Source organism: Rhinolophus sinicus, linkage group LG07 (genome assembly GCF_036562045.2).
Source record: "Rhinolophus sinicus isolate RSC01 linkage group LG07, ASM3656204v1, whole genome shotgun sequence".
Classification (NCBI taxonomy): Eukaryota; Metazoa; Chordata; class Mammalia; order Chiroptera; family Rhinolophidae; genus Rhinolophus; species Rhinolophus sinicus.
In genome coordinates, this window is record NC_133757.1 from 124,035,109 (window position 1) to 124,061,905 (window position 26,797).

At 44.2% G+C, this 26,797-nt stretch overlaps 1 protein-coding gene across 3 annotated transcripts in view; it reads left to right on the plus strand.

The window, feature by feature from the left end:
• Positions 1-2,572: 2,572 nt before the first annotated feature.
• The window catches only part of TRPC3 (transient receptor potential cation channel subfamily C member 3), a 60,191-nt gene continuing 35,966 nt past the window's right edge, over positions 2,573-26,797 (plus strand). For all 3 annotated transcript variants that reach the window (XM_019741417.2, XM_019741418.2, XM_019741419.2), the window contains exons 1-2: positions 2,573-3,110; positions 21,540-22,311. In XM_019741417.2, the coding sequence (XP_019596976.2) occupies positions 2,899-3,110; positions 21,540-22,311 (984 nt within the window). In that variant the 5' untranslated portion in view covers positions 2,573-2,898. The remainder of the gene's footprint in view (positions 3,111-21,539; positions 22,312-26,797) is intronic.

Sequence of the window (26,797 nt, forward strand, 5' to 3'; positions counted from 1 at the left end):
AGGAGTAATGGATTTTTAATGTTGGACAAACACTTATTTCATGAGTACACAAACGCAGGGATAGACCCTCTCCTACAAAAGAAGAAAACAAGAAGGCCAAAGCTGGCTTGTGGCAGGACGGCCTTGTTTCCTCTCTCTCCTTAATTTCCTTTTCGATTTCCTCTCTCGGTTTTCAGCAATCCCAGGCACACACTTCTTAAGAATAAAAGTCAGCAGACTCTGGGTGGAACAATTCTCTAGGCTCAGGACTCGGTGTGCATTAGGCGCTGAATTGTGCCCCCTCCCCAAATTCACATGTTGAAGTCCTAACCTTGGAACCTCAGAACGTGACTGTATTTGGAGATGGGGGCCTTTAAAGAGGTAATTCAGTAAAAAATGAGGCCATTAGGGTGGGCTCTAATCCTGTAAGACTGGTGTCCTTATGAAAGCAGGAGATTAGGATATAGATACAAGGGAAGACCACAAGAGGACACAGGGCGAAGACGGCCATCTACAAGTCAAGGAGAGAGGCCTCAGAAGAAACCAACCCTACTGACATCTTGACCGCCGACTTCCAGCCTCCAGAATTGTCAGAAAATAAATCTCTGTCATTCAAGCCACCCAGTTTGCGATAGTTTGTTATGGCAACCCTAGCAGACTAATATAATATGTAAGAGTAAACCCTGATACTCCAGCCTTCCTGCTGTGCTTTTACCCAGAACCTCATCATAAGAGTAGCGTATGAACTTGTTAACGTAATTATAAAGAAACTCCAGACTTCTGGATTCGTTTGATAACATGTATTGAGCTTGTCCTGCACATCAGGTACTGAGCTAAAAAGACAAAAGACAAAAAGATGAGCCTCCAAGTTGCTCAAAGTAAATAAGATCCTAAACCATCCTCAGGGAATTCACAGTCTGAAGAGGAGACAGACATAAAGAGTTAATTTCCATCCAGTGTGACCTGTGGTAAGATTGTGGCAAGCACAGAGTGCCATGAGGAAGAACCAGGGGCTGTGGGAGCTTCAATGGGGTGTCACATCAGAGACACGTTGAACCTAGGTCTTTAGGGAAAAGGAGAAGTGTTCCAGGTGGACAAGGGAGACAGCTCAGTGACAGGAATACCACAGCCAAAGTCAGGGAAATTGGGGTGTCCAGAACGTCCAGCGAGGAGTGAGAGGTTCAGGGTGACTGGAGTTAGGATGTGTAATGAGGGAGGATGAAAGGAGAGCCGGAAGGATGAGGTTAGTCCATGGAAGACTGGGAGTGCCAGAATTGGGTTTTAACCCGAAAGCCGTGGGAAGCCACCAGAGATTTTGACAGAGAAAAGTCACGCTCAGACCTGCTGGACCATGTTCTCTGTAGCAGCATGAAGAATGAAATAGCACGGGGAGAGGAGGGCTGCAGGGAGGCCAAGGGCAGCCTGAACTGAGCCAGTGGTATTGGGGTGGGGAGAGCAGCCCAGAGGTGGGATATTCCAGAGATGGGATTGAAGGGGGCCGCAGACTCACAGGGTGAGGCTTCTCAGTTTACTTCTGTCCATGCCGGTATGGGAAAGGAGCTTCTGACTGGAAAGTACTAGACGATACTGACTTGTTTTCTGCATCAGGGGCATAAATAAACAGCATTGCTTCCTTAAACATACAGACTTTTTATCATCTGACTAAAACACACAGTATTTTATTTACCTTCTAAGAATTAAATTCCAAAGAACCACACTTCCTTACTTGTGTTTTGTTTAAATTTGGGAATAATTGCTCCTCAAAGACATACAGTAAAATTGGATACAGTTAAAAATGTGTATCTTATTTTATCATCATTGCCTGGTATTTTCCACCAGGTTGGACTTGCTGAAAAGCTACCTCTTTAAGGCAGTAGAAAGCCTTGGAAAATACATTCACTTGGGTCTAATCTGAGTCTTCTCATTAGCTACCTACCTTAAATTGTTTACTCAATATCTCTAGGCCTCAGTTTTATTTCTAAAACGTGGGATAAATTCCTTGATTCCTAAGGCTCTTTCTGACTAAAATTCCATTGTGTTTTCTCCCAGAAGAAATACTGTTGTTGAATTTTAAAATGCTTTTTTTTTTTTAAGTTTTAAAAAGGAGAGCTTAAATTTTGCTGGAAAAATATTTCTTGGGAAGCATATAAATCCTGTTAGATGTTTTTGAGATTCATTATTTTTTAAAAAACTGAAACATCGTGCACGTTTAAAATATTACCATTCTTGGGGTACAAAAGCACTCAGGGAAATGTACTTAAACCTGTGTAGGTTCAGCTAAGTCCTGCTTAGAGTGAGGAACAACGAAAAGTGATGCTTTCGAGTTGAATGGGGTAACTACGAATGCGGGAAAATGAACCAGCCAGCCGATTCCCTTTTCCCTCCTTAAGAAACTTGTGTCTGTACATGGAAACGGGCTGTGGAGCCTCTGGAAGAGAGATGGCAGGATGGGAAGGGAAGTCTCTCTGACCCCCTACCTGCGGGTCTGTCCGATTCCTCCCCCGCTCGCACAGAGTGAGAAAGATCTCACCCCTCCCTCCCTCTCCCGTCCCTCCTCCCTCCCGCTCCTTCACCCGGAGTAACGCAACTGTCCTCCCAAGTGATGCTGTCGGAGCAGGCGCCGGGCTCGGAGGCGGCAGCGCGGCCGCGGCGGGGCGGGAGCGCCTTTCGCAGTCCCCGCGCCCCGCTCCGCCCCGGGCTGCCTCCTCGCGACCACAGCCGCCGCCGCGGCTCCCACGGTTTGATGGTGGGCGGCGGCGGCGCTGCGGCCTCGGTTCCCGCCTCCAACTGCTGGGTCTCGGGCCGCGCCGCTCTCTCCTCCTGCCTTCCCGCCCCTGGCTGCGCCTGGCTGCCGGGGCCGCGGGAGGCGGAGAAGGGGCGCCGCTGGGAGACGGCGCGGCGCAGGCGGAGGCCGGCGCGATGTCCACCAAGGTCAGGAAGTGCAAAGAGCAAGCCAGGGTGACCTTCCCCGCGCCCGAGGCGGAGGAGGAGGGCGAGGACTTGGGCGCAGAGCCGCAGCGCCGCCCGCGGGGCTGGAGGGGCGTCAACGGGGGGCTAGAGCCGCGCTCCGCGCCTTCGCCGGGGGAACCGCACCGCTACAGCCCGCCGCCCTTCTCGCCCGGGCCCGACATGTGAGTACTGGCCGCGGCGGCCCGGGGCAAAGGCGCCCCCGCCGCCCCGCGACGTGCCCTGGACCCCAGACCCCAACCGGCACGGCCGGCAGTCCGATTCGGGGAGGCTTCGGGCCCGACCTTGGCCGGGGTCCTTCCCTGGGTCCTGCTCTCTAGAGGGACTTGGGGGGCGCGGACTGCGTGGCGGGGGCCGTGTCCTGGCTGAAGCGCGCGGAATTGCCCCGCAAACGGACGCCAGGCGCGCTTTCCAGCCAACGGACACTTCCTATCCTACGGTCGGGGATGCGCGTGCGACTACCCCGTGGGCTGGGAACCCCTCGGAGAATAGACCCGGGGTTCCCACGTTCACCCGGGGATGCCAAGGAAGGGGAAGGGGCGCATAGACCCAGGCGCGCGCGCACCCCGACTCGTCCCCGCGTCGAGCCACCCCGGGAACGTGGGTCCCCTCGGACGCTCCGGGCCGTCGGGGGCAAAGGGAAGGGACTGTGTGCTATACGGAGTATGGGTGGAAGATGTACCCGGTCGCTTGGTTTCCCGACGGCCCATTCACAGTTGCGAGAAACCTGGAGCCGAAGCCCCAGTAGGTCCCCCGGGAGAGAGCGGCGCGGGAACCGCTCTGATGACTTGGGCTGTAGTCCCCAGGCGGCTCAGGGTCAGCAGCTCTTTCCTTTTTTAAAGGAAGGTAGAGGTCGGCGCTCTAATGTGTGAGAAAGAGCAACTTTGCTTCATTGCCAGATCTGCCAGACTCAGAGAGGATGAAAAAGAGGGTGATTCGCTTTATAGGGCGCAGGCTCTCTATTTCTCTGGTCACGTACCTTGGGCGTGTCGCGGGTTTACTGTCTTTTTTAGGAAGAACGCTCGGATCTAGGTAGAGAAGCTGGGGTCAGACGAGGCGGGCGGCGCTATCCGCCTGCGCCCGGGAGCTGGTTCTGCAGCGCCCCCTGCTGCCGCGAGCTGCCTGCAGCTCCAGCCGAGGTCGCTGGGGCGACCCGGACCCCACCAACTTGCCTGTAGAAAACAAATAGGGCTGCAAGTAGATCGCCTAGGAAAGGGTTCTGATTTAAAAGGAGCGACGCATCCGGGTGTGGTTCAGTTATTGCTGAAGATGAGCCTGGAGTGGAAATGCCCCAGGAAATGGAGGGAAGTAATGAAATCCTTAGGGATTAAAGCACCACCAGCTTACATCCCCGCCTCACTGAGGTTTTAAGTCATGGTCCATTTTCCCTTTTGTCCATTTGGCTTTTAGAACCCTGTTCAATTTCTTGATTCTTTTTTTTTTTCTTTTACTTAACTCTACATTAAATTGGACACTAGAGCACTCTTATCTGAGAAAGTGGGCCGGAGCAGACATTACTCTGCGTTTTGAAGTTTGAGGTCAATTGCACAAAGCTGTCAGGGCAAATTCTATTGTGGACTTAAAGTGTAACTGTTAATGGAACATCTTCCTATCTATGTTCTGAGCTTACATAATTCTACAAGTAAATGTGTACTTGTTTCATAAAGCCGTTGAGAAGACCCAGTCATTTTAAGGAGATAGACATTAATTAACGTGTCTTCTGGAGGTCCGGCAGCAGGAGCAGCAGCAAGCTCTCCGTGTTTATTTGAGGCTTGTCGCGTGGTAACGTCAGATTCTAGCTTGCTTATCTGTAGCAGAGATTCGCTCTTCATTCCTTGAGTAGAAGTAGCCACCGTTTAATAGCTCAGGTGAACAAACAGCCCTAGTGGGAATTGAAGGATGACCCCAGGGTTGTCCGTCAGTAGGCAGAGCAGAAGGGATGCTGAGAGTAGAACCCACTTCTTCCAAGAATATTCCTCAGTGTCATCCTGTTGTTCATTTCACTGCTCCATGCTCCAGTATTCCATTTGGGAGTTTTAAACAGACTGATTTAGGAAGAAGGATGACATCTGTTAAATCGCTAACAAGACTTTTGTAAAAACTCCTTTGATAGAACTCTCAATTCAACCAGTGATTCAAGCCAAGACTTCCTCTACCCCAATTATTTGCAAACCTAGGACCAAGTATTAATAGTAAGTCGCTGGTAAGGTTAACTCATTCTTGAAGTCTTTTACTTGTTAAATATATCTGATGAACTCCAAAAAGGCATTTGAAAGCATTCTCCTGAATTTCAATCCAAAGACATTTCTTAAACATTGACATATGCAAAGTGCAGGCTAGGTACAACAAGCCACAAAGATGGGTATGACAACTTGTCTGCACTCAAGGAATTAAAATCTCATGAGGGAGAGGTAGAAATAAAACTGGACTTGAACAATTATGCTATAAGTTAGAGGAAAATAAGCACCATAAAAAACACATACACAAGAATAGAGCTATGAAGGGTCAAGTGCAAAGGAGAGTGAAACAACATAAGGTTGTGGAAAAATCGAGGAAACGTTTGTGGGCCTTAAAACATAGGTAGGCTAGGAGGCAGACACAGAGTGGGTAATGAATTCAAGCCCTTCCCCCACCCCCAAAATGCCAGGCACATCTAGAGAATATTAGTGGACTTTGGTTAGAACACAGTGTATAGGAGAGCAGTGAGATGTGGCTGGATGTGTTGGTCTGGGCTATTCATGTGAAGGATCTTGTATTCTCAGAGGAGGCAGGAGGGAGCCATAGATTGTTTCAGAGCAGCAGCAATTGGATCAAAGCCTCTCTGAGAGCAGGATGGATTGACGGGGCAATTGGCAGAATGTAAATTAATAAATTAGGGAGCTATTGTAACAATCCAGGCTGAGCTTAGGATCTGTAATAGTGTAGCACTGGTGGGATGGAAAGGGGAGAAATTAGAAGAGAGAATACACAGAATCTTTGGGAATTTGCAACTACCTGGCCATGAGGGATTTAAAGAGGGATTTAAACGTAGATAACTACCATCATTAATGTATTGTAGAAAACAAAAGAAAAAGGAGGATCTGGTTTTTCAACTAATTCAGGAAGAGGTGTCAAACAGAAAGATGGAATTGCAAGTTTAAAGCTTGGCGATATTCAGTCTACTATCTGATGGGAACTGTTACGGGGTTGTATGAGTACATGATATTACCCCAAGGAGCATGAGAGCAAAACAAAGGAAGTCTAGGTTCCCTCTTCTGAGGGAAAACATTTTGTTGCGGGGGCGAGAGAGAGAGAGAGAGAGAGAGAGAGAGAGAGAGAGAGAGGCTAGCAAGGAAAAGACAGAAAATGTTGAAGGCACAGGTGGTACTAAGGCCAGGCTACATAGAGAAAAGAGTTTCAAGAAAAGGGAAGAATTGACCCACGGTTGTCAAATACTCAATAAATCAAGAGAGAAACTTAGGAGTCTGCTTTTAGTAAGAATCAATCCTTGTTTTATTAGCATACGTGCACAAAACCATTAGCTTTCTCAGCAGAGTTATCGTTAACAGAGAAAGACTTCTAGAAAAGAGGATTCTTCTAGTTTTTCTTCAGAGAGGGTGCTGTAATTTGTGTTTACATAGCGTTTCATGCTGTCGTTTATACTAATTAACTTGAATCGCACCTCTTTGAAGTAGGTTTTATTGTCATCATTTACAAATGAGGACTGGTACACAGAGAAGTACAGTCATTTTCTGAAGGTTACTTGGCAAATCAACAACAGAGTTTCTGTATTCACCGTAGTGACTAGTATTAACTAGTCACAATGCTGTACACGAGAGCTCTGGATTTATTCATCATTTATTTATTCATAACTGCAACTGTGTTCCCTTTGACCAACATCCCCCCAATCTCCTCCCCTAGCCCGTGGTAACCACCCTTCTATTCTCTGATTCCATGTACTTGATGTTTTTAGATCCCACACATAAGAGAGATCATGCAGTATTTTCCTTTCTGTGTCTGGTTTATTTCACTTGGCATAATGTCCTCCAGGCTCATCCATGTCCTCACAGATGGCAAGATCTCCATTGTATATCTTCGTCACAGTTTCTTTGCCCACTCATCTATTGATGGACACTTAGGTTGTTTCCGTATCTTGGATCTTGGCTATTTGCCAAGGCAGTAGATTCCATGTGCTCTCACACACAAAAAAGTAGTTATGTGAGGAGGTAGAAGGTTAATGACCTTGACTATATTAATTTCCCTATGTATATCTTTTTTTAAAAAAGTCATTAAAAAATAAAGCCACAGAGTGATTAAAAGATTTAAAAAAAATAGTAAGCTCAGCTCTATATGATAGGGGAGCTGCAGGTGAGTACACAGTGCCTTGTCACCCGGATTATCCAGTAGGATGTCAGTGTCTGTAGCGCAGGCCCCGTGTCAATGTCCTGATCTAGGCTTAGTTCTCCTGGGAGGTTGAGAACGGTGGTGTGTGTGCTGGCTTGAGCATCAGACTGGAAGTTGCCTCCTCCTCCCACCATCAGATGGCAAATCAGACGTTCTCCAAGTGACTGCTAAATGTCCAGGAACAGAGGTTTGAACTTTTTAAAAAAGATTTGTATTAAAATATAGCTAACATACAATATTATATGAGTTTCAGGTGTACCTGAATGATGTGTGTTGTTGTGGGCCTGTCTGGGTTCCTCTTGTTTGGGACTCTGTGCTTCCTGGTCTTGAATATCCATTTCCTTTGCCAGGTTTGGAAAGTTTTCCAGTAGGTTTTCAATTCCCTGCTCTCTCTTTTCTCCTACTGGTATCCCTATGATGTGAATGTTGGTACACTTGATGTTATCCCAGAGGCCCCTTAAACTATACTCATTTTTTTTGAGGGGGGGCTCTTTTTTCTTTTTACTGTTCTGACTGAGTGTTTTCTGCTACCTTCTAAATCATTGATTTGATCCTCTGCTTCATCTAATCTGTTGATTCCTGTAATATATTCTTAGTTTCAGTTATTGTATTCTTCGTTTCTGATGGGTTGCTTTTCATATTTTCTATCTCCATTTTTATGTTTCCAATTTCTTTGCTGAATGAACTTCTCCCTGAGATCAATGAGCATCCTTACAACCAGGGTTTTGAATTCTGTGTCTAGTAGAATTCTTGCTCGTCTCTATTTTATTTAGTTCTTTTTCTGGAGTTTTGTTCTGTTCTTTTCTTTGGGACATGTTTCTTTGTCTCTTCATTTTGGCTGCCTCCCTGTGTTTGTTTCTCTGTATTAGGTAGGGCTGCTATGTCTTCCAGTATTAGTAGAGTGGCCTTAGGTAGTAGGTGTCCTGTAGGGCCCACGTGCTCCAGGTGTGTCCCTTGAGTGGGTTGTGTGTGTTCTCCTATTATAGTTGAGCCTTGGTTGCTGTTTGCATGTTAATGGGAGGAGGGATTGACCCTTGGAATCACTGGTTGTGAAGACTGGCCATGACTACAGTGGAAGAAGTGTGGTGCAGAGGCTGACGCTATGGAGCAGGATTTGCTTTAGCCTAGGCTCTCATGCCTGTCCTTTCTTGGAGGCGACTTGGGTCACCTGCTGGCCTACTGGGTGTGCCAGACCCAGGGGCACCTGAGACGGAACCCACTGCAGGCTAAGTTGAGCCACAGCCTGTGTCCTGCCCAGGGCCACCTGGAATGAGCCACAAAGCAATCCACAGATAGCTGCTGCCTGTGCTTTTTCTTGGAGGTGCCTTGATAGGCCAGTGTGAGAACCAAGGCCGGCTGTCACTGGTGCCAGGTTTGGGGCTGCTCAGCCAGAGGTACGGGACATGCTGAAGCCAGATGCTGCTTGTTTGGGTTTTGTGAACCTTTGAGACATTTTAGGACAGTCTGCAACATAAGCCAACGCAGGCAGTTTGTACAAAAAAGCCACTGGAAGTGACTTGGGTGTGCCTGAAAGTTGGGCAGGGCAGGGTCTCAGAATCAACAGGATGAAAGAACGGCATTAGCCAGGTTGATGGAGACCCAGATATGTCAGTCGCCTGCATCTGCGTACTGGAAAGAGGGAGCACTCCACAAAGAAATAATAGTCTCCACCAGCTCGTCCATCAGAGAGAAAGCTTCCCCTGCAGCCCTCACCCTGCAGCCAGACAACTCAGTTCCTCCCCGTATGTCCGTGGTGCTTTGCGTGCTGCTGCCCCAGCACTGGAGCTCAGAGTGAGGGAGTCCGTCATCAGGTAAGTCCATGCAGGGGCCATTTAGGAGGAGCATCTGGGACTGCAGCTACCCTCTGTCTCACTCGGCCACAAACACCACTGGTTTTCACAGCCATAAGTTATGGGGTCCTCTCTCCACGGCACTGGAACCTGGGCTGGAGAGGGGCTGGGATGCTTTGCTCCTCAGGGGGGGACCTCCAATGGTCACATGTGGGTATGGGATCAACCCGTTCTGCATCTCTGCCCCTTCTACCCTTCTTGAGGTGGCTTCTTCTGTGTGTCCGTAGTTATAGGGCTTCGGTCCAGCGAGACTTCGGGCGATTCTCAATGATGGTTGTTTTGTAGTTTAGTTGTAATTTATGTGTTCGTGAGAGAAGGTAAGCACAGCATTTACCTTCTCCGCCATCTTGACTGGAAATTCCAGGTGTTTGGACTTTGAGGACTAAAGTCAACTAGTGTTATTAAGGAAGAGGCAGGTTTCTCCACAGTTATGGTTTAATTTTCAATAGTAGTGCAGCATGGCATTAGACTTGAGACCTTTAGTAATCTAAAACTTTTAATTATTATTTTAGTTTATCCCCTAAAGTATAATTTCACAGTATACAATATAGAGTTGTCATTTTTGTTGGTTGTTTTAAATTATTGTATATACTATCAACGTAACACATGAATATCATTTTAAAAGTTAGATAGTGCTGAAAAGGCTTATAAGAAAAACAGCAAGTCCCCAGTGGTTCCTTGGTTCCCTTCCTCTTTCTTCCTGCCCACTCCCTTTACTTCACTTTCGACTCCTTCAACTACTACTATCTTATTGCTATACTTTAGCTGGCATCAGTAGTCCCAGGTGGGAGTTTTCCCTCACTCGTCCCTTTTATTCTCCCCTATCCTCCACCACATGATTTGTCATGATTTCTGGTTAACATCTTAAAGTCTTCATTATTATGACTGTAAGTACTGTGCACTGCTCAGTCAAGTAGTATATGATTTACACTGCTTTTATAATTACTGTTTTTCTTGGAGTAAATATTTGTCTCATCTGTTCTTGTTTCTTTATCTAAATCTTCTGCACGCTCTGTGTGTTCTCCTAAAGACATCCCTTCTGAAATCCTCTGACTTCCTTTGTATGTGGTTTTCAATTATTTTTTTCCCTCAGGAAGTTTTAGGGGGGAAAAAACAATCGTCTCTTCATTAGTGCTCTTCTGATATGTCAAGATGATATGCTGTGGTATGGGTCTTTTTTCATTATATGAGCTGGACACTTGGTGATCCCTTTCAATATCTAGAGATTATGCCCTGTGGTTCTCTCAGAAGTTTTCGTGTATTATTATTATTTTTTATTTCTTACCCACTATGTTCATTCTTCTCTTTCTGGAATGCCTGCTATTTAGATGCTGGACTTCTGGACTGATCTAGTTTTTGTATCTCTTTTTTCCTATTTTCCGGTGCTTGTCTTTTCTGTTCTTCTTTCTGTGATATTTCTTTGAATTTATATCCCAGTACTTTTACTGATTTTTTTTCCATGTTAGCTATTATATTTTTAATCTCTAAGAGCCCTTTCTTGTCTTATGAGTATTCCTTGTTACAGCATTCTCTCTTATTTCAGTGATGCAGTGGTTTGTTTTTTTTTTTGGTTTTTTTTTATATTTCTCAGGGAGGAGAGATTTGGGAGATAATGAACCTGGCTGCTGTATTCTGTAACTGAGTAGGGATCCCTCTGTTCTTGGTCCCTGCCATCCTCTGGGCTGGTACTCCCACATCTAGAGCATCTCGGTTCCTATTTCTCCAAATATTTTATATCCTACCTTCTTTATAGGGGTGAGGTTTGTCACTTGATCATATCAGTTAGGGGTTAGAGATCTGGCAGAAAAATGTCTACCTACTCCTTATACATATTTTCAGCCAATTCCCCCATTTTTGGCTCCTGCTTCACCTCAACTTTCTGGGATTTCTTTTGCCTTCAATTTCTGGGCCCTTTCTGGTATTGAACAAGGCGGGTTATCTTGTCGTGTTACAGGCACTCTGGTTGGACCTTTCTTCTCTCCACTGAATTATTCACCATTCTTCCTCATCTCTTTTCCGTCTTCATGTATTGTGGAGTGGGGGCTCAAATGTCTTCCGGTTTCACAGAAGATGAAATTTTTGCTGTTCTTTGTTCTCCTTGTTGTTTAGGGAGACGTTTGGAGAGGAGATGGGGTAAGAAAGGCTTTTATTCCATCATCTTGAAACTGAACATCCCTGTGATTATATTTTAGGTGTTCATATAGCCCCACTGAAGACGGGATTATGAATGGAACCGAAATTGCAAAAGGGAGACTATTCTTAACATGACTGATTTTATTAGGCAAATGGAGTAGATCGTAACCTACACAGTGTGATGTAAGGGTCGTCTGAAGTCTCCTACCTCCAATCACGTACGTGCCACACTAACATCATCACCCCCTTCAGGAGCAGGCTCAAGGCACAGGGACTGGCCGCTCAGCAGTCTCCTTGAGAGGCAGTCTTCCTTCTGAGCACGCCCGCAGCACGACACAGTGTCGGCCCAGCAGGGAAGACAGATTAGTGGCCTGGGCAGCGTGGACTCATAGGAGTCCAGCCCCGGGTACAGGGTCTGGAGTTGGGAACTGTGGGGTGGCCAACCTCACACTTGTGCATAAGGGGCTCAGCAGTGACTTTATGACAACACTTAGGATTTCATAGCATTTTCTCTTTAATTTAGCTTCTAGGTCAGGGATAGTTGTCTACAGTTATCTAGTCAAGAAAAATTCCTCTATTAAAAAAAAATAACTTTTTTCTTTGCACTAGTCAAATAATAGGTGACAATACGGGTTTGGTCCTAGACTTTTTTAAGCAATGAGATTTAGAAGTCCACACATGTGTGACTTGTTAAAGAAAGAGCATGACAATGATAATATTCTACACCACTTTTGCGTTTCTAAATATATTTTGTCAAATAGGACTGGCATGTGGATTCTCTGTTGGAAAGTAGGTCGCAGGGTGATGACATGAGGGCGAGCATCTTCAAACCTCAGACTTTTGACCTCGGATATGGAAGATAATGATAGAAAACCAGATCCCTTTGCTTCTAATAACATTAGAGGTTATTAGGTATATAATTGATAATGATTAATACATTTAAATTGCCAAATATGAACTTCTTTGGGGTCAGAAGAAGTTTTTGATTTTATTACTCTGTTCATTTTGTTCCAATTCTTACTCGATTATAAACAGATTTTATATTTGACTTCTAATTTCATTGTCACTCATCTTCCTGAAATAACAAAAATTAGTTTTAGAAAGTATTGTGAAAATGAGTTTATTTTTTTTAATTAGCCTAATTATTATTAGATCTTATTAATTCTAAGATTTATCCTCTGTTTGCCCCCACATTATTCCGATGAAACGTACCTTTATGTAAGATCAAAATCAAGAGCTATAGAATCCATCAGTTACTTTTTGTGCTGTAACTAAGAATTGAATGTGATCAAGCAGAAATCTTCTTTGGAAAAAGAATGGTTATTTATATTACTTTAATTTCTGATTATTCATTTGCATGAAGGTACTCAACGGCATCTTTTTGTGTAGAAAAGTTACTCCAATTCCCCTCCCCCACTACTTTCACACATTATCACACGTGATCATGGGTATTCTTTAATCTGGAAGGAGAACTGTCTGTTCCCTTGGTCTTCAGTCTTACAGATTAAGCACACGTGCATCTGTGAGTCCATGTCTCCAGCACGTAGACTTTCATTGGCCATGTACTAAAAGCCAGATGCACAGAGATCAAGAGAGGCAGTCTGCTCTTAAGGGTATTATAGTATCATTGAGGAGAGAGGCACGAAACCACACGATGACGAAGCATCCGACAGTAGGCTTAATGGATTTACACACAAAATGCCATTTCTGGAAGCAGGAACACCTAAGTTCCAGAAGGCACTTGCTAGACTGCTTTCTGGGCTCATGTGTGTAAGAAGTATAACCAGGAAGTCATGCCGGCAGTGGTTGGGGGTCCTCACCTCTGCTCCTGGTGGCCTTTCAGAGGGATCAACACATGTTAAATGGCTTTTTTGCTTTTGTGGTTTTAGCTGCTGAGGGGCCTGATAGGGAAGGGAATGTGGATAGGAGCCCAGACCCTCCCTGAAATATCTACGTCTTGTCTCTGACTTGGTCATTAGGGCTGATGCCCAAATTAGTATATGTATAATAGGTTTATTTAAATGATACGTGGAGAATTCTGAACATAACAGGCCAACAGAAACTCTCAGGGAATTGACTGTGCAGACCCAACTATCTCTCTAGACCTGTAAATACTGGCATCTCCACTTTCATTTTTTTGTGGCATGCAAATCTTCAGAAATGAAAGCTGTGCTTTCCTGTTTCTTAACTGGGGCGCCTTATCTTGCTGGTTTGGTTGCTCCCATAACAGTGTATTCTTTGGCTGCTTGTAGCATCGTGGTGCAGGCTCGGCAATCGCTGCTTTGGGCCGTGGCGCTGACGTAGCCCTGTGCCCTGTCCACTAGACAGGTGAACTGGTGGGGCGCCCTCCTCCAGCCTTGCACACTGGTGCACTTAGGGGCTCCTAAGGTCCAGCGGCTCTCCCACTCCACTCCTCCCCCTCCACAAACACATATATCAAGAGATGTTCAAAACATGTGTTTTCGATGACATTGTCAAAGCCATTTGTCAGGTGCTCTTTCCTCCTTCCAAGCGCACTCACATGTACGGCACACCGCTTAGAAGGCAGGTGTCCCCAGAGGTAGCCACATTGACTGACAGGTGCCTGTTTGCCATGGGGACTGTGAGGCTTGTCTGTCTTTTGACTTTTCTTCTCTGACTTTCTTGTCCTTTGTCAGTGCCTGCTGCTTCCCACCTTCATCACCACTTCCAATTATCACCACCCCAGTCCTGTAACCTGCACGGTGCTTGCTCCCTAATGCCTAACACTTTTTCCCTCCACTGTGCTTTTCTCACTACCAGTCTTCTCTGGCTCCTGCTTTTCTTGCCCTTCACAGAATGACAGACCGATCCTTTCCCGTCGGCCCATCCACTTTCTTCAGTGTGGTGAACTGATGAGTCGTAACAATTTGGGTGTGATTCTTGCTGCTTTGGCTCACATCAGTGGTGTTGTTACTTGGCACGCTTGCTTGCTAGATGCCTGGAGTAGTGGAAAGTTCTTCACCTCGTTTCAACAAAGGATTCGAGATGACTTCTTTAATAATCTTCATTTGTTGCTGAGTGCTAAAGAGCTTGTAATTCAATCCAGAGAGCCATTTTAAAAGCTGTTCTTTATAGAACCAGAATGTTCCAACACATAAGCTAAGCATGTATTAATAATGTTATTTTGATTTGCAAACTGTTGTTCATTTTTCTCATTCCCTAGAAACACTACAGGAAAGTAGAGAGAGCCTGGCAGAGGACCTCTGAGCTCTCGTCTCCCAATTCTCTACCTCTCAGTGACCTTAAGGAAATCACTTAACCATTCTCACTAAGTCTCTTCATTTGTAGAGTTGCTATCAAGTAACAAGTATTTTCGAACTTCTACTGCACTGTATTATGTACCATGGAGGTGACATAAAAAGTATAAAACATAAAAAAGGAAGCACAAAGCATTTATCCTCAGTTGAACTTAGGGGACATGAGTATCACAGGAGATAGTAATCAAAATTACATTAAATGTACAGAGTTACTGGCAGACCAGGAATATTACAAAGCTCAGGCTGAAATGGTCAGGAAGGGCTTCAGAAAGGGTCAAAGGAACGCAGCGTTTCAGAATGAACAGAACTGCGCAGGTCTGCTAGTGATACCTGCGAAACCGTACCTTCTGCCCAAAGAGGTGTAAGGCAGGCTGGCCCGTGGAAGACAGGAAGGGCTTGAACCAGCGAAGGGCAGAAATGAGAGTATGTCCCTGGAGAGAAACAAAGGGAGCATCCCGAGGCAGGCGGAGCAGGTGAGGGGACCAGACAACTTGCACGAGCAGCAACATGGCTCCTGTGATCCACCTGGAACAGGTCGTTCCCCTGACCCTCCTGCCTGCAGGCTGGGAGACAAGCAAATGAACTCAATGTCCAATCCGTGGTTTAAGTGAGATTTTAAAATGTTGTTTTGTGTTTTGCTTGCTCAACAGACACTTCTTGTCATTCAACAAGTGAACTAAGCAATCAATAAATTAAGCAGTGAGGTTAAGGAAGCAATTAAGCAGGTATGTGAGTGAATCAGGAGGGAAAGCTTGCCCTGCAGTCCTGAGGGACTTGGTCAACTAGTATCTCCTGTGCCTTGAACCTGTGTCTAAGAGACCTTTGCTTGCTGATTGCCAACACCCTCCCCCCCCACCAAGTCTTCACAAGGAGTTGGAGTCTCTTTACAGTCCAAGCATCCACCCCTAGTTGAGGGCGCTCCAGAGAGATGCTATGAGGCTGATTTCACTGATCTTAGTTTGATACACTAAAGTGCATTTCCTTTTAAAAGAAATTCTCTCTCACTTGGATAAAATTGCTCAGGCTCTCAGAAAGCTGCCCCACCCTTTGCTTTTCTCTGTAGCATCTGGGCACTGGGGGAGGGGAGTATTTGTGTCCCTGGAGGGGGACAGGGCTGGGGTCCTCTTACTCTTCTGGTCTCTGGGATGTTCATTGTCTGTCAGCGGAAGTGATTTGACCTTGGCTGACTGGCCTTTGTTAGGAGCCAGCTGTGCTCCCTGCGTAAGTGATTTCAGCTCCTCTCCCACGGGCTGCAGAGCTGGGCGCCTGAGCATACATCCTGCATCCAGCTTACAGCCCCGTGGGCGTTCCTAGTCTCAGCACAGGGTCCATACCATGTGGGAGCTGAGAGTGGCTTGAGAAAGCCCTCACCATTCTGCTGCTTCATCAGACTGGGCTGTCTCAGATCTCCAAATAGATACACCGGGCAAGAACCTCCCGCCCTCAGTGGTTCCTTACCCTGCTGGAGCCTCATTTTGACTTTTACTTCCCTTCTGCTATGTCTTTTTCCTCCCAGGACAGTAAGCACTGTGGCTGTGCTGCCAAAGTGGCAGAGCTATCTTGTCTGCATGATGAGAGCACTCTGTGGTCAAGTTTCTTCAAAATTAATGAGAGAAAAAGGAATTGAGCAAATCCTTCCTCGAGACGATTTCCCTTGTCCCAAATGCTGCTTGCAAAATCCCATTTGTCTTGCAGAAAGCTGAAAATTGCCTTGATCGTTCTCTTTGCACTTCTCTTCTAAAATATGTCTTCTCCAATTCCCCCTAAACACACCCACCCAACTCTATACTGCACCAGTGACCCCCCAGGCAGATGCCCTGAGTCAACCAGGGCAAAGAGCTTGTATTTGGAAAGGCACAAGAGAAAAGCACTTTACTAATTTTTCAAAAAAAATACCCTTGATAGTATGTGCATACCCTTGGTGGTACCGAACTAAGCAGAATAATGTGTTTATAGGACAGTGAAGAACGAATCTGGGCAGCGAGGAAAGAAGGTTGGTTAGGCAGTGGGGCGGGCTGTCAGTGTCCCTGAAAGTCAGCCAGGGGATTCTAGTTTTTTGTTATCTTGCTTTTAAGAGACGTGTGACAGTAAAAGCGAAGTTGAAAATGAGTAAGATGCTGGGGATGGCTGTGGGGTGCAAAGAGGAAAATCAGGAGCAGCGTGGAGCCCAGAGTCAGACCCAGTTCAGTATTTTACTGAATGTTACCGTGGACACTTTCTTTTGTGCTCAGTTTTCTTACTTATGAAACAGAGAACACAATACCTGCTTAATATCATTGTTAGGAGAATTAAATATGATGGTGTGAATGAAGAGCATATACATATGCCAGGCACTCGGTGAAGTGTAGTTGCCTTCCCTCTCGCCATCTCTGCCAGAAAGCTGTTGCAATGATCCAGCTGTGATCTGTTAAAGATCTGGAAGATGATGCTGGCAGTGAGAACTGGAAGGAGGGGTCCAGTACAAGAAACATTCCCAAGGAGAAGCATCAGAACGTAGTGAAGGACAGGTTCAAAACAGTGAGTCATAGGTGACCTTGAAAGTGCTAAGCATGAATAACCAGCCTGAGATGCACATATTAGGAGCAGATGCTGGTTTAAGGGAGAAGGGCATTTTAGAGTGACCAGGGGACAGAGAGTTATACGTGCGGGGCCTGAGGTCAAGTAAGAGGACAGGGCCCTGGAGGAGACTTGGGAACTCAACTGAACAGATATTATTGAGTGTCTGTTCCCTGTGGGACACTGGGTGAGGATACATTATAAAGCGTGACCTTACCTTACCATCCAGGAATGTGTGCAGTGGTGGCATGTAAGGGGGTATTTATTGATACTCTATGTTTTAAAAAAGAATTTAGATAACCATAAAATAGGTTTAAAAGACACAGCGTATAGGATAATTTATTTAAAATCTACATGAGAAATCTTTTAGGAGGAGGGGAAAGACTGCATCAGAGAGCTGAGATGCAGTAGTGATGGTTATTGAGCATTTTTAGATCTAAACTGTTCTGGATACCCTGGGCTTTACAAAATGGCCAGAGTTATATAGTTTACATTAGTAGATTCAAGGAAGCAGACTCATCTAGAGAGGCTTCTTGCTACACAATTCTAGGAAGACTTAGCACTTGAATCCTCACAAAAGGTACAATGACAGGCAACCTCTTTGACCCTTTAAATGCGGTTTTGAAGAAGACATGGTGACCTTTTAAAATGATCAATCCTTGATAAAAGCAAGGGCATGACACTAATTGGTTACTGATGAGGGCATTTCTGCGGGCTTCTTTCTGACTGTCACTCAGGTAAGTAGCTTCCTGCCAATCAAATGTTAAATGGTAATAAAGCATAGAGAACTGAAATGGACATAAGACTGATGTCCCTTAGCCTGACTGCTCACCATGTTATTTCAGCTTTTCTCTGGGCCAGTGTGACAAGTGTTTGCAGGCCTCATAGCCTGGGCTCATTGATCCAGCACAGCTCCTTGTTACTCTGGAGGTTCCCAATCCCTAGTGCACACAGGAATCGCCAAGGATGCTCATTTACAATACGGATTCCAGGGCCCCACCGCTGAGGGATTCTGATGTAGTTTATGCAGAATGGGGCCCAGAGATCTGCATTTTAACACAGTCCAAGTGATCTTGATACAGGTGGTCCTCAGGTCACACGGAAACACTGGTTGAGGTCAGATAAGTTGATGGCAACATTATAAAAACTGAGGAGTGTTACTTGTATTTTTGCTTCTGAATAGAATGGAGCAAAGAGTTGCCTTTGGGTTCACCAAAATATTTCTTAGGAAAAATTTTTTATCTGCTTTCATGTTTAGACAAGTACTAAGAACCCAAAGTTTGTTTCATAAAGCTACAGGACCTGCATCGCCAAGCCCCGCGGAGACCAGGGCCATGTTTATACATTGTAGATGAATTGAATGTGACTCATGCCATGCTATCAGCCCAGATTAGTGAAGTTTATCTTAATACTGTAAGGAAAGTTAAAAAAAAAACAAAAAAAAAAAAACAAAAACAAACTTCCTATGTGGATTTACCATGAAGATAAGTACCATTAAGTCAGTTCTTTTAATTTGAAATTGCAGCATAATTTGTTCTAATTGAGAAATCTGACTTCACACTTAACTCAGTATTAGAGTCTTTTAAAGACAAAACCAAAATGACTCATGTAACTTGTGTTGTCTAGTACTAAAATCCCACATTTCAGCTCAAATACAATATGGAGGTGTAAGTTCCAAAAAAGAGAAGAAATACTAAGATAAAACTTAAAAATACTAAGAAATGCAAGGAAAAAGATTCATGAAAGAATCGTTTTCTAGTATTTTTAAGGCATTCTCTTTGGGGAGAAAAGATGGGGTTTTTATAAGTGATTTTCTTTGTAGGTAGCAGTCATTAGATAAAAGTCCTTTCCATTAAGATGTGACACTAATAAATAATGAGTTTATTTCCCCAAAGATAACCCATCTAAGATTGGAATTCTTCAGACATATATACTCTGTATATATTCTGTAGTCTTAGATAATGTCAACATATTATCAATAGAAGCACAAAATTCATCTTTTATATGATATGAAAATTCTAGCCATTTGAAGAGTACCAGTTTGTAGCTTAATAGTAAAGATATTAACCAATAAAAGTCAATACTATTAATATTAATAAAATATACTTATTAAAATGACAATATTTACAAGATTTGTTTAAAACCCTTGTCATAGTTTGGTCTCGAAACAAAGTTCTCTTCTGTGCAGTTCAGTGAAGACTATTTTCAGTTCTTGTTGGCTAAAAATCATCATACCAACACACAGACGCACACACAACACCCCCACTTACCCTTGCACCTCCCTGTCTCCCACATACCACACACTCCACATTCCCCACTCCACACCCGACCCGACACACCACACATCCATACCCTACTAATAATAGTCAAGTGTAGGGCAGTTATTTAGCTTCAGAAAGATGGTACAGGAACGGTTGCCAACAAGTACTTGCATTTTTTAGATTTTGTCGACTAAGGAATTAAACAAAAATTTTAAACATGAATTTTATTTTTTAATGAAAATATTCAGACTATGGTTAAAACTATTCAAAATGTGCAGAGAAGGGTGTAAGTGAAAAGGAAAACTGTCCTTCCCTGTGGATCCTAATTTCCACTCCCCAGAGCCCAGGTATGAAAAGCTGCTGTGTTGCTTTGTAGCAATTGCTACAAATACGTGTATGTGTGTGTGCATACACGTGTATGTATGTGTATGTAAATGTGTTATATCAATACTATGTTTATGTCGTTTTTAAAGTTGATCACCCGACACTAGTTGAGCAGGGAGAATGGGGTGCTAGTCGCAGCGCTCTCTGACCTGGACAACAAGCCTCTCTGGGGACCTCTGTCCAGCCAGGTTTGCCGGGCCACGTGTCCTTGTCCTCTGTCTGTGGCTTTTGTGCTCTTCTCTGGGTTTGAGGCCCACAGAGCTGAGAACTGAGTGGGGGCTGGTCACCACCTCTGTTCTTCTGGAGCTCTCCCTAATACCCACCTGAATGTTCACCTCCAGACCCCCAGGGAGGCCAGTGTCCTCTGGTTTTCAGCCCCTGAGTCTATGAATGCTGTTTTGTCAATGGTAGAAGGTATTTCTGGAAGACGTATTATGGAAGGAAAGTGTTTTTTCCTAGCCATTCGCTTTTAACTTGTTGCTCTTATTTGCTTCAAAAGTCATGTGAAAAGAGCTTTACTGGTCCCTTTGCTGGTACAAATCATACAAAAAACAAAAATCACAGATTTCTTTAAAGAAAGTTATATTAAGCATTTCAATCAGCAAGAATGTTAGAACTGGGTAAAGGTAAAGTTTCAGGCTTATACTTATAATAATAGTCATTGAAATATTAAAAATAATCACAATGTTAAAAACTATATTATTTAACATTGTTTTTCAGAGACTCAGAACTTCTAAAAAGCTTTTTATTCATGAGCTCATGGGAAAATCTGGAGTACTTTATAAATTTCCCTTTTACACCTGGGATAAGGAAGCCCAGGGAAATAAAATTATTTACCCAGCATCACAGAAACTGACATGTGAGCTCATCAGTTAATGACATGATTTTATAATGCAGCCAAATCTCAACGACTGAGGCTGGTGTTAGGACTTTGGTACATATTGTCCTGGATTTGCAATTTGTGCCACTTGCTTTATTCACAAAGTGATACTAGTGATTTTTAAACCATAAATCATACCATATCCTTTTAGTTCAAAGAGGCAACTATATAATACTGGTAATTAAACAATTCTTATTACAAAGGCACAGTTATTTTCAATAAAATATATCTAGATTGATGCTCTAATTTTATAATTGTTAAATCTTGTGTGTCATTGGAAAAAATCTTATTTATTCTTTTGGTGGGGAGGGGAGATACCCTTAAGAAATAAAAGTAAACCTAAGATCCTAAAAGATAATACTTGGCCTAAATACTGGGCTTTTTTTTTTTTTGGTCAATATTTTAGTTAAAAATGTGCGATGACTTGTGAGGATTGTTCTGGCCAAATTCTTTAAAAATGTACTTTCTTTAGCCTTCAAGCCTAGTGCTTTGTTGCCCAGTACCTGCTAGCCTCTATTTTCAAGACTTTTTAAGAGCAGTAGTACGGTTATTTCCACAAAATATGAGACATTCCATCTTTCCCGGGGTCACAGGGAGCTGCAGGTGTCAGGAAATGGTTTGTTACGGTTTCTTCTGAAAGCCGTTTTCCGTGGAACGGGAGCCCTTGTGCGGAGGGCGAGCGGCCGCTCCCCGGGTTCAGGCAGCCCAGGCCTGACAGGTGTGCACGTCAGGGGTGCTGCTAGCGACTGACCCATGGCCCTCGGGCCGCAGGTGTGCGCCGAGCGCTGTGCACTCCCGGAGGGCCCGATGTGTGGGAGGAAGCACCTTGCCCTAATAGTCTAGCTGTTTTTTCGTTGCTGCTGGTTAGATCCATGGAGGGAAGCCCATCCCTGAGGCGCAAGACGGTGATGCGGGAGAAGGGCCGGCGCCAGGCCGTCCGCGGCCCGGCCTTCATGTTCAACGACCGCAGCACCAGCCTCACGGCGGAGGAGGAGCGCTTCCTGGACGCCGCCGAGTACGGCAACATCCCCGTGGTGCGCAAGATGCTGGACGAGTCCAAGACGCTCAACGTCAACTGCGTGGACTACATGGGGCAGAACGCGCTGCAGCTGGCCGTGGGCAACGAGCACCTGGAGGTGACCGAGCTGCTGCTCAAGAAGGAGAACCTGGCGCGCATCGGCGACGCGCTGCTGCTGGCCATCAGCAAGGGCTACGTGCGCATCGTGGAGGCCATCCTCAGCCACCCCGGCTTCGCGGCCAGCAAGCGCCTGACGCTGAGCCCCTCCGAGCAGGAGCTGCAGGACGACGACTTCTACGCCTACGACGAGGACGGCACGCGCTTCTCGCCCGACATCACCCCCATCATCCTGGCGGCGCACTGCCAGAAGTACGAGGTGGTCCACATGCTGCTCATGAAGGGCGCCAGGATCGAGCGGCCGCACGACTACTTCTGCAAGTGCGGGGACTGCACGGAGAAGCAGAGGCACGACTCCTTCAGCCACTCACGCTCCAGGATCAACGCCTACAAGGGGCTGGCCAGCCCGGCCTACCTGTCCCTGTCCAGCGAGGACCCGGTGCTCACCGCCCTGGAGCTCAGCAATGAGCTGGCCAAGTTGGCCAACATCGAGAAGGAGTTCAAGGTAAGCTCTGCGCTCCGCCCGGCCAGCCGGCCGCTGCCTGGTGCCCGCCCTTTGCTCCCGAATCGGTGTTACCCAGTGGATTTAAAACCAGGAGAGCTTGGGAGCAACCTTCAGAAATAGCTGATGATTTTCCTCTGTCAGCATGGAGCTGTGATAAATTCGCTTTGGGGATGAGGATATATCTGGATCAAAGGGTCACAGTTACGGTGCTGCTCTGTGTTGTGGATCAGCTTTAGAACACAAGACTTCTCCCCTTTCGTCAAAAGGCGGGATTTGCTGTGACCATCCCCCTTCCTAATTCTTCCTCCCCTTGTGTAGTTAGCTGTATCCTGTCACCCACCACAGAAGTAGCAGTAGTTCTGCATGCACTGTTTATTGGTCCAAACATTTGTGTATCCCTTTAGATCGAAAGTCAAAAGACTAATATAAAATGCCAAACTTTCATTAATATGACAAAAATGCCTCCCCTGAAATCCACAAATGTATATTCAAAGTGGTGAGTGTAGATATATGAACATCAGCTCAACCCAGAAATACAAGGACAGCAGAGTGTTTTGCTTTAATGGATTTTTTTTTAAGGAGTGAACTTTTTTCCTGGACATCATCTATCTCCAGTCAAGCAGTATTATTATTCAGTTTTATAAAAATTATACATTAATGTAGAACATTTTATTTTTTATATAATTGTTACATCCTCCTATGCATTTTGGATGGTTCTACCTATTAAATCTGGGGCAAAAGGAAACCTCGTCCTTCTGGAGAAAGTCAGTCAGACTGTTTTCCAGCAGGTTCTTCTCTCCTGTTGTCCACCTGAGAAGATGATTGTAGACATCAATTCCTCACATTACCTCCTGGATGCTGAGTTCATCTCCTTTCTAGATCAGTGTGATCGTGTCAGACCCCAGAAAGAGTGATTATTCTGTCTTTCAGATCTTACTACAGTTTTTCATACTTGAGTGAGATTTACACAAACGCTACTAGCAATGTAATTCAGGCTAGAATGCTTGAAATATAATTCTTGCAAGAAGATGGTAGGAAAGTTTTGTGGGGTTTTTTATTTCCCTTCTATACACACCAAGTTCCTAGATATTCATCAACCCTCATTTTGTCCTGGTGGAGCTCGGGCCTTAGTATAATTTTATTTGTTGTTCCATTAAATTTTTTTTCTGATACAAAAGCTACACATATTTATTATAAAATTTTGGAAAATGTGGGAAAATACAAACAATAAAATAAATGTTACCTGATATCTACTCCCTTTGAAGAGATTCATTATGTAGTATTTGAAAGACTCATTTCCTTGGGCCCAAAATGAATTTTTTTTTAGACTGAACTCAAAAATATTGAAAATCTCATTCTGTTTAGAGAGAATAGGAACACATTCAGGTGAAATAGTTCTAAATGTCACTTCTTTATTTTGACATAGTAATAAAAAATATAATTCTGAATTTGTCACTTTCAGATGTCACAAAAACCATTCTATGCATTTTGCTTGATATATATTGAAAGTCTATAAAAGAGATGCTACAAAAGGGAATATTTTGTAAGATTATACTTTAATAACTCGGGAAAGATGGTGATGTTTGCAGTTCTGCTCAGAAAAGTCATCTCAGTAGTGATGGTTAAAAATTTGTCATTCATAGTTTTCCACTGAAGCTGGCTACATCTATATTGGTAATACTTAGAAGCTCCTTTACCCTGACTTAGAGTCACCGCTGATCTTTCAAAGGTGGGAAAATATTACAAGAGGATATATATATATGTATGTATATACACACACACACACACACACACACACGTATAAAAGTGAGTTTACAAGGGCATCCATAAAGTTGCCAAGTATCCAAAGATATGTGAATATCATCTAAATCTCACAGTTCCTTTATCTGAATTATATGGAAAGCACTTGGGTAGCAACACGTTCCCTGAGCCGATATACAGACAGTTCTTCGGAAGTTATAGTCTCTAGGGGACTACGAGTCCCTCTCCCCTGACTAAACGTTCATTTTCTTTCCCATTCTCACCTGTCCTTGTTACTCTCTTCTTAGCTGCCTTCCCTTCACTTTTTTGCCCTCATATCCCACACTCATGTCCATCTGTCAGGGCTTTATAAAGATAAAGAAAATAGTACTTTCCCAGCTCTGACCCAGGACTCTCAGCTCTGAAAGGGCTCTGTATGTGCAGCTCATTCTGGACGCAGGCAGGTAACCTAATTTGCCGTTTCATGGTGTTCTCTGTATTCTTTCCACAGAGACATTGAGCCTTGAAATAAAAAAATAGATGATGTGTTCTCTAGTGGAAAAGAGGTGATTGTTTTCCCTTTTCAGACACCTATCCCTATTTTATCTTCTCCCTGGCCTGGAAGATCTAGCATCTCCCCCTCAAATTGCTATCACTCGGGTCTTTCAGAGAAAGTTCCCGGCTGCCATGCAATTTTCAAAGTTCCTTGAAAAAATAGAGGCCTGGTGCCGAAAACATATGAATGTCATTACCCCAAGAGGTTGAGCCTTCCAGGATCTAGATTTAGATAAATTAATGGATGACAGCATGATGACAGGTTATTAAAGAAATACTTTGGGTGTGCAAATGCTGTCTGTAGCTATTCTGAGAAACAGAATACTGGAAAGGATGGACTCTGGGTCGAATCCTTCAGATGTCAGAGGCAAGAAGCCAGTCATTTATTAAGCTGTGAGAATGCAAAGTGAAATTTCCTAATTCTGAGTCAGCGATGTACTTTTTTGCAAAATAAAGAAGCCATTTGCCTTCCCTGTGTCTCAATTTTCCTCTCTTTAAAGTAGAAAAGCAATTTCAATTTATATCACACACAGGCTGTAAGGAAGAGGGAAACTTAATATAATCCTAAAGCAAGATAGCGTTTTATAGCAGGAAAATACTCTGGGAATCATCTGGCTATACAGAACTGTCATTTTACAAATGAAAAAACAAAGGCTATAGCCAAGGTTCCCCCTGCTAAGTAAGCCTAGATTTGGGTGTCTTGGGTCCCAGTCCTAAATATTCTAACATGCTGTACCTGGTAATATTGAATCACATTTATGGTACTAGATGTGTACTAAGCAGGTTCTAAGCATTTAGTCTTCACAATGGTAATATTAGGTAGCTCATTCTCATCAGAGAGGCTGATTAACTTCCACAAGATCACACAGCTAGTAAGTGATAGAAGCAGTGTTTGAACCCAGGAAGTCTAGCTTTAGATTGATGTTTTAACCACACACTCTCTTTGTTTTTAGGGAAAGGATCTGACAGGACCAGGCCTGCTTAGAGTTGAATTCCAGTTTTCCTTTTAAGGATAAAAAGGGATTGCAGTTATGATTAAATTAGTGTGCTGAAACATGTAGGCAGGGTGTGATGAGGACGAAGTTTCCTTGTTCCTCCCCTGGCTCAAGCAGGTCCTCAGGATTTTGAGTACCTGCTCTGTGAGGTGGGCAGCAGGTCCACCTGGTAACTGTGTGGAGGGCCCTGGTGATGGATGAGTGGCACAATGAAGGTGATTAAGCCACACAAAATCAAGAGAAAATTATTCGCAAATGCTGCAGACCACACAGATAGTCTGAGTTGTGAAGTAACATGCGGGAGTACCTCATGGTAGAACTAACGGTCACCTTATAGTCAGTGCAGATTTTAGGTAGTTCCTTTTGTACACGAGGAGAGGCCGTGGTAAGCTCTCCATTTTCCATGGGAGTTCTGCATCTATTGACAAAACGGTATCCCATGACCACAGTTAACAGAGACCCCCGTCATCTCCAGCTCTGATCACTTTCTGCACTGGAATAACAGACTTCTTCCAGTGGGAAATGTTTAAATTGTTATGAAAACAAAGTGTTTTCCTTGCAACTCGATGGCCGGTTTTTTGTTTCTTGACCGATCTTTCAAGGTATGTGGAAAAAAACCACACAGCTTTCTTTACGATGGGACAATGTACAGATTATAATGTTTAAAGATAATGAGTCATTATTTAGGTATTATTACTGCAGAAGTCGTTACTAAGTTTTCTCCAGGCACAGAAAATAGTCTGTTTTATTTCTCTTTAGTGGAGAAATGGCCATCCTGTGTTGTACCAAATCTTAACAGAACAGTTTGAACTAAAGAGTAACGTGAGGAAATTTCATCTAAAAAAAACTGTATTAAAAGGGGAGCTTTATATGGAAACAGACATGGATTTAATACTTCTTCTGGATGCTGTAATAAAATATTTCATTAGTCTTTCAGGCATGGAAGGCAGATGGATATTTAACTGACACTCTGCATAGAAACCAGAGACTAAACATTTTATTAATTTTATCTATTGCATTGTACCAACTTGAATGGAAACCAAAGGTTGGAGTTTTTATTCATTTTATCTGTTCCCTTATGAGGGGAAAAGGATTAACTGTAACTGTTCTTTATCTGAATTTCTGAGATCTGAAATGGAAACTATTCTAGTCTGTGGAGGCTTTAGTCTCTGCTCTTCTTGTTTATTTTAGTTGGT